At 40.5% G+C, this 8,928-nt stretch overlaps 1 protein-coding gene across 1 annotated transcript in view; it reads left to right on the top strand.

Moving 5' to 3' along the window:
* Positions 1-3,183: 3,183 nt before the first annotated feature.
* LOC111576189 (CUB and sushi domain-containing protein 1-like) overlaps positions 3,184-8,928 on the top strand; it is a 427,486-nt gene continuing 421,741 nt past the window's right edge. The window contains exon 1 of the mRNA XM_023281752.3: positions 3,184-3,842. Coding sequence (XP_023137520.2) covers positions 3,707-3,842 — 136 coding nt within the window. The 5' untranslated portion in view covers positions 3,184-3,706. The remainder of the gene's footprint in view (positions 3,843-8,928) is intronic.

Here is an 8,928-nt window from a genome sequence, read left to right as displayed (position 1 = left end):
TTCATTGGTTCTCAGTGGAAGTATGTTTATAGAGAAACTGTTCATGGTTTTCTTGATCACTGGCTTTATTTTATGGTTTGTTTTCCCTTCCCTGCTGTAGTATGGCTCTAAAGTTAGACCTCTAGCTAATGTAGCACAGCTGCACCTCGTGCCTAACCACATGTTGTAACCATATAATCAGAGCATAGACCACCCTCAAAGGTGTTAGAGCTTTTATTCAATGAAACTGCTCCTTTACACTTATTACGAGGTGTTCTTCAGAGTAGTGCCATAGTGATCAGCGTAAACCTCAGCTACTTCTGCATGATCAGATGAGATGTCTGCCATGAACGTAAATGGGGGTAAATTTCTCAATAATAATCTAAAGGTTGACGCATTCAAAAATCACTCAGGCAGTGGTTCATTCAATGCAGATTCAAAATTGGTAGTGTTTTTACGTTTAAATTTGATTAAATTTGAATTCTGTCTTCTTTTTCCACCCACTTTTCTTCGATTGTCTCTCTCCTGCAGTCTGTCTGTGACCAGTAGATGGCAGCCTTACTACACTCAGCTATAAAGAGGAGTTCTCCATGGTGCTGAATGGTGCATAACTGACTTTCTCCTTAGACTATCTGTCTCTCTCTCGCTCTGTCTATCTATCTGTCTGTCTGTCTGTCTGTCTGTCTGTCTGTCTGTCTGTCTGTCTGTCTGTCTGTCTGTCTGTCTGTCTATCTATCTATCTATCTATCTATCTATCTATCTATCTATCTATCTATCTATCTATCTATCTATCTATCTATCTATCTATCTATCTATCTATCTATCTGTCTATCTATCTATCTGTCCCTCTCTCTCTCTGTCTGTCTGTCTCTCTGTCTGTCTGTCTGTGTGTCTGTCGTGCAGCAGCAGTGTACTGTGTCAAACGGCCCTCTTGTCAGGGTTGAAAATGACAGTCTTTTTAGGAGCGTATGCTGTTATGAAGCCTCCCACCAGTAGATGTAAAAAATGTTTTTATAAATATATATAAAATGACTAAACTAGCCCAACGCACAGAGAGCTACCAGCTTGATGGATGACTCACAGTAATGCTGTGAAATGGCTCAACCCACACACACACACACACACACACACACACACACACACACACACACACACACACACACACACACAGCCACTCACTCAAACACACACTCATACTAATGCTACATGTAGCACAACAGCCGAGCACACACACACACACACACACACACACACACACACACACACACACACACACACACACATGCTTCATAAACCCATGTGTCACACACACACACACACACACACAAGACATGATATTAAAGTTAAGACGTTAACTACCTCTACTGTAATGGATGAGGTCGCTTGTGTGGTTTAGCATGATGGGATATTAGCAGCAAATCTATTATGAGAAATATTTAAAGCAAAAAACAAGCTGCTGTAGCCTATAAATAGTTTGACATGTGGTCAAACGACCCGAGGGGGTTGTTTAGGGCAAAAGTGAGGATTAGTTCAAATTCAGTGCTTTTTTTTATGCTTTGGCAGCTTGCACCATTCGTGCTTGCTGATTAGTTTAAGTTCTAAATGCTACAGATACATATATCTACAAAAGTATTCCTCCTGTATGAGTCCCCAGGCTGACTTAAGCAAATTAGTCTTTACTGACCTTTGCAAAAAAACGTAACATAAGCTATTAGCACTAGATGCTTCTTTAAAAGTAGCAAAATATTGCTCTTACATTAAAATATATTAAAGTGAGAAGTATATGCAGCTTTGATTGGCTCCATCGCTGCCAAGATGGCAACAAGTAGTAAATCCTCATCAAAACTCTGCAAAATCTCTGAGAAAACAACGTCGACAGCTTTGTCAGTTTTCACAGTAAATACTTGGGGCACCTACTCACTAGCTTTTCTTTCCATGGTGTGAAAGTGTTGGGTGACACCTGCAGTGGGATACAATAATGGGACAAATTTGGAGTGACATGTGTAATTTGCATTTACCTCGAAATATTGCTGCCGTTGGTTGTTCTCTGTGGCTCAGCAGGCTAAGTCTCCACGTCGTGTTTGTAGCGTTGTAATCTTGTTAGCGTGATCCTCTGCACATGCCACCAGAGACTGAGGATCAATAACTGGCTCGTGGCTCCATTTGGGGTGCCTCCACACACACTCTTAGAGAGATGAGAGCGTCAGATGGATGTTTATATGGCTCGGAGATTGATTGGCAAGAAACAGAGTAATAGAGTGTGAAGATTTTTTTGTGTGTGTTTGTGTTTAACACTTCGTGACATTCTCAAATTGCATCACAAAATGTGATCGGGAGTAGATATTTTTTGTCTGAGTGTGTGTTTGGTAGACTTACTCCTCACACTTTGCTTCCTTCTTTTTTTGAAATTTTATTTTTAGTTTTCCTTTTAAAACTCCACATGAACTTCTCATCTTTCTTTCTTTCTGTTCCTTTGCTTCTCCTCTTTTTCATGAATCTTTCTCTCCAGTTTCCTTAATTTCCTTTTCCTCCCACTTCTTGTTTTCTCCCTTTATGTCCACGTCTCCACTTTACACCTTTATTCAACCCCACTCGACTACATCACTTCCTCCTAATTCCTTCTTTCTTCTTCAATCACCATCCTCTCTCATTCCTCTTTACTTTTCTTTCCTTCTCTCCTGTCTTCCTTTTCTTTACTATCCTCCTCTTCCTTTTTATCTGCTCATTTTACCCTTCTTCATCTCCTTTTCCTCTTTTATATCATCCCTTTCTCCTCATCATTTGCTTTACCTACGTTTTCTAACTCTTCCTTGTGTCAATTTAGCTTTTCCACCTCTCATCCTTTCATCGCTCTCTTTTCTTTCCCCCTCTTCCTTTCCATCCCTTTACTCCTCCCTTGGGCTCCATCCCTCTTTTCTCCACCCTTCCTTTCCTATTTCCTTTAGTCTTTTTCCTGACTCCCTCCTTCATTCTTCAAATCATTCTCTTCCTTCCTCTCCTTTGATCTCTTTCTTCTTTCATTTCCAGCTCCCTGACATTGTCCTTTTCTCATCCTCTGTTCCTTTTCCTCCTTCCTTTCTTCCTTCTCTCCATAAATCTCTCCATCTTTCTCCATCCTCCCTCTTTTCCATTCTCATCCAACCATCTTTCTCTCAGACTCCTCTCCATTCACTCTTTTTCTTTCCTCTCCTCCTCCACTTGTACCCCACTTTTTCCTCCCTCTCCTCTACTTCCCAGACCAACCTCTACCTCCCTCTCTCTCTCTCCCTCCCTCCCTCTCTCCCCCTCTCTTTCTCTCTCTCCCCCTTCTGTCTCAGTCGTCGCTCGCTCGCCGTGCTGTGCGGACCTACCGACCACATCTCTCCTCTCCTTCACTGAATCTCTTCATCTCTCTCTCTCGTCCCTCTCCTCCGGTCCTCCGGTCTCTGCTATGACAGCTCACACCAGCGGCGTGTTGCCCGATCTCAGACTGTCAACCCGTCACCGGTTGTCCTGTCCAAACCTTACCATGGACATGTGCGTGGGGGATATTCGTGATTGATCCTCGGGCGTGTGTATTTTCTTTTTTGTTTGTTTGTTTTTTTGTTTTGTACAAAAACGAAAGAAAAAGGAGGAGGGGGGCGGCCGTCCTCTTTCACCCCCCTCCGCTTCCTTCAGCCAAGCAGAGCGGCAAGGTGGGGAGAGAGGGCTTTAAAATTAAGCCAGCTTGGATTTATTTAAGAGCAAAATGACGGATTTGGGGGCGCCGGAGATGCAGCTGATGAGGAGGAGGCTGAACGTGAAGAAAACGGGAAGGCTGAGACGCGACCTCCCGCTTCTCCTCCTGCTGGGGCTTCTCATCGGGGATTTCTCCTCGTCCAAGGGTGAGTTTCCGGAGGTTTTTCAAAAAAAAAAAAAAAAAAAAAAAAAAAAATCTGTCTGGCGCATGTTGATGGATCACAGTGTTCGCAGGTTTTTTTTTCCTTGCATGTACGCGCACATCCGAGAGTGAAGGGAAAGGTAACGCGAGCAGTTTCAGTGCTGCAGACAGCGTTGGTGTGTGTGTGTGTGTGCGCGCGCGTAGGTGCCGTGTATGCGCATGTGCGTGTGTCCTTTCGTGCGTGCGTGTGTGAGATCCAAAAAGAGGCAGTGAGAGCTCGCGTGTGTGCGCGCACAAGGGGTTAGTGTGTGTGCGTGAGAGAGGAGAGAGTGCAGTGGCCAAGTTGGAACAGTGTAGGCATTTTTTTTTCTTGTGGGCCTCCATGCTGTGCAAATATTCCAATCAAAATAATAAAAAAAAAAGAATCAATGAGCAGTTAAATTCCACATGTGAAACAGGCAAAGTTGTTGTTTTGGTGTGAGGCTCCTTTTTTGGGCAACTCTAGCTCAATCTGTGCTACAAATAGGCAGGGAGAGATTTTCATGTGGAGGGCATGTAGAGAGGAAATCCAATGCTCATAGTTAAACATGATTTTGTGGAGTTGCACTCACAGAGGAGCAGCTGTCTCAGAGGCTGTGCAGAGTGTGATAGGACAGCAGATTGATGCTGTGTGTCAGCAGCCCAGCAGGTCTGCGTTGGTGCGGGGGGGATTTTTGACAAAGGAGGCTCCTGGTGTTATAGATGGATGGGTAGAGAAGAAAGTGTTAACATTCCCCTCGTCTGGTGGGAGCCTTACTGTTACTCTTTTTATCAATAGCTTCTCTGTGTGCACTTCTCCCTCCCTCTCTTTTCTCAAAGCCTGTGTTTCTCTCCCAAACTCCCTCTCTGTCACACACACATGCACCCATGAGATCTTTACCCTCTGCAACGAAGGAAATCGCTTTCTCTGCGAGTTAAAAATCTTGATAATTGTGTAAGTGATGGTGTTTTGCCTCTGTTCTTCTGTTTGAGCGCTGATCTGCTGTGAATGGTTGCTGCGCGTGCACATGTGTGTTAGGTGATGGTGTGTTTATCTCTACTCCCCTGTCGTATACATGCAGGCTGTCAACCTGGAAATAAAGGGATTTGAGTGAAAGTGTGATTATGGGGGAATTGAGTATGTTGATGAATATGATAGTGGTGCTTTTCAGCCGTTTTTGATTGAAGCAACTGCTTCTTATCACCTATGATTTATCTTGCGCTCTAATCTTTGTATGTGTGTTTCCTGTGGGTTTTTTTTTTTTTAATCAATCTTAAAATCTGATTTTTTTTTTTTACAGGTTTCAAGATCTTAAGCAATTTTTTGTATGCAGCAACTACATATTTTATTATATCACTTTAAACAAATTGAAATAAAAACCAAGCACAGTAGACTTTAATTAACCTGTTGAATTTGCAACCAATAACACCATTATAATGGTCACAAATGAAATCTTTCACTCACTGAAGAGGTAATCACACACAAAGACAAAGTAGGGGAAAATTAAAGGGCAGACCGACATCTGGAAAGACAGACGGAGGGTGGCAATAATTTATTTTGTCAAACCTCAAGCCCCAGATGGTTGCCAGCCTTTTAAATGTGATGCCGCACTCTAAATTCCAACACACAACTAATTATTGATTGTCTGGAAATGTCACTTAAAAATGTCATAAAAAGTCAGGTGTTTTCAGACATGAGCTGAAGCTCAAATAAAACACCCAAATGAACAAAAAGTTTATTAAACAGAGTTTTTAATGATGAAGTACTTTAGTTAAATGTTAGCTTGACTTTTCTCATAGTCTTTCATAATTTATTTCTGTGATCATCACTCCTAGAAAGTACATATTTTGAAGATTATTAATATTAGTGGTAGTGGTTATAGTAAGCTACATTTTACCAATTTTGCCTAACATCAAAGCAACTTTTAATTTTCCAAATTGGCTTTTATACCATTAATAGGTTTAGTATGTCATTAAGATTTTATTTTACAATCGAAATGTGCAATTGAGGGACATTAGTTAATTGACAATGATACACAAAATTCATATTATAGTAGCTGACTTTTGAGAGCATTATGCTTATTGGAAGCTTGTGTAATAATAAATAAAAATCCAGTTCTATGGTCTGTCCCACTCCAGCGTTTATAGTCTTTACATGCATTTACCTGCCAAACTGTGTTTCACTATCGAAAGCTAACACAGAAAGAATGAAATCCACTCTGCCTATTTATCAACAGGTTGTTACAGCTAAGTAACGTCCAATTGTCCAACTGTGATGATAATTCCCATAAAACCCAGCTAGTGCTTATGTAATTGATATATTGTTAACGACACTCTACAGGGGACTGTACAAAAGACATTTTTGGCAAACACACACACACACACACACACACACACACATATGCACGAACACAAACACACACGCACTGCTGAGAATAACATGTCTGAGAACTTCATTTTAGACTCCCACAGGGACTATGAAGCACTTGTTTAATCACTCGTGCACACACTCACTTATACACTTACAGAAATAAACTCACACACACACACACTCACACAAAGGACATTCCAGTGACTTATTGCTATCCGCTTTTTAAATCGAGGACTGATTAAACGTCTGGGTTTTTTGAAGCTTTTTAATGTTTTCATCCTTACGAGAACATTTAGGCCCGAATACACGCACGCACACACGGAACAAAAGTACACGCACACAGTGACAATTAGCTGACATTGAATCAATGCCAAACAACAAGATATTGGAACTAGCTGTCTGTCCCCCTGCTTGGCATACTAATATCACACACAGGAGACACACAAACTCTGACACACACACACACACACACACACACATACACACACTCACTGTGAGAACATAGCTAATTAAAACAGAGCTATCTGCCCAATCCAGATTCACTGTAGGTACATCAAACCCAGGGAATTGGACATATGCAGTGTGTGCCAGTGAAAAGTGTGAAAATACAGAAAGAATCATAAAATGTGAAAGAAAGAAGTGGGTGTGTATGTCAGACCCTGATTTCAAAGTATTCTAGAGGTCTTGAACATGGAGTTTTCTTTGTTGACCTTGAGAACACAGATGTGTGTGCTAAATATTCTCAAAGCAAAGCCCACGTACTTCGCTTTTTTCACGTCCCATGCCATCTTTAGTGAATGGACTTTGCTCAGGTATCATCACTGATCGATGATCTCGCTCCCGATGTGACAGTCTGTTATTACATGACCAAGACCTCAGGGTACAGCCAAAAAAGCATATAAATACCTAAGTAAGTGGATGTATATCAGGTATATCTACACTCGTATATGAAAATACAATGTAATTGCAAGAAGATCTGAGTATTACTGTGTCAAAGAAAGTTGTAATTATAGAGAATGTATCTCCATGATAAAAATTCTAATTGGTAAAGAATATGTCGCATTAATAAATAGTAAATATTGTATTTATTTATATATGCAACTACATCAAAATGTTTTGTAGGCTATTCAGAAGTCTCTACACTGATTATAAATGCTGAATAGAGGGACTTTAAACCAAAACACAGTTTCAGATTATTGAAGAATATAGTTTTCAGAATCAGTAGTTGACATGCTGTGTATTGTATCGACATTGTCTCTCACTTTATGCTCTCATTTGTTCATTTGCTAGTTTGTGAGTGTCTCCATGTTGTTGTGTTAATGATATACAATTGTGTGAAAGTATAAGTATATTTCATGAAAATTATGGTCTCTTTTGACATATTTGGAAAAGAAAACATTTGATCCTCTTTTGAACAATACCTACAAATAAAAGCGACATACAAAAGCACAATCACAAGGACAATCAGTTTTTTTTAGGCATTTTTTCACCAAAAATGTCAATCATTATAATTATCTTTTGTGGAAAAAAAAAGTACGCCCAGTCTTTAGAGGCTAGTATTGCCACCTTTAGCAAAAATGACTTCTTGCAGGCATTTCACATAATTGTCCGCCATCTCTGACATTGGCTTGCTGAAATTTCTGACCACTCGATCCATGCAAAATTCTTTCAGTTGCAACCTGTATGAGTTTTCTTCTGCATGTTTCCTGTTTCAAATCCTCTCTCAAAATTTCAGTGGGATTCAAATCTGGCTTTGACTTGGCCATCCTTTAACCCTTCATTACTCTTTTTTTGATCCATTCATTGGTGGATTTGTTAGTGTGCTTCGTATCATTATTCAGTTGAAAGGTCCACTTTCATTTCAACTTCAACTTTTGGACAGATGGCCTCCTATTATTTTCAAGCACTCTTTGATACGATGCAGAATTTATAGTTGAATCATTGACTGCAAGCTGTCCAGCCCCTGAGGCAGTGAAGCAACTCCAAACTATAACATTTCCACACCATACTTTGCAGTTGGTATGAGGTTCTTCTTCTGAAAAGATGCCTTTGGTCTGTTCTAAACATGTCTATTGTTACTGTGGCCAAACAACTCTATCTTTGATTCATCTGTCCAGAGCACATCATTCCAGTCTTTGTCTGTATGAACACTGACAAACTGTATTTTGGTTTCAGTGTCCTTTTTGGACAGCAAAGGCTTTTTCCTTGCACACCCCCCATCCAAATCAGTTTTGTCAACCTCTTCCTGCGCTTTCTGATCATGCACATTGACACCAACATTTACAGAAGTTACCTGCAGATCCTGAAATAAAATTTAATGGTTCTTGGAGACTTCTTTTTGCTGCAGACGGTCTGTTATTGGGCTGAATTTGCTCGGGTGGCCAGTGCAGGACAAATTTGCAGTGGTTTAAAATCTGTGCCACTTGTAGGTGATTTTCCTTACGATGCAATGATTTATTTCAAATATCTGGAGAACTTTTTAAATTACTTGCCAGACTCATAGTCATCGACGATCCTTTTTTACGAAGGTCTTGGAGACCTCTTTAGTTCTTGCCATGATGATACCACGCACTTCAGCAACAAAGAGTGCGACAGACCTTCAATGTCAGAAGCTTTAATAAGACAGGTTCTAAATGTCACTCCCAAAGAGCTTCTAGTCATTGACACCTAATCTTGAATTGTAATTTTATCGATTTTTAAG

The sequence above is a fragment of the Amphiprion ocellaris genome, chromosome 1 (genome assembly GCF_022539595.1).
Source record: "Amphiprion ocellaris isolate individual 3 ecotype Okinawa chromosome 1, ASM2253959v1, whole genome shotgun sequence".
NCBI lineage: Eukaryota > Metazoa > Chordata > Actinopteri > Pomacentridae > Amphiprion > Amphiprion ocellaris.
This window is presented reverse-complemented; position numbering and strand designations above follow the sequence as displayed.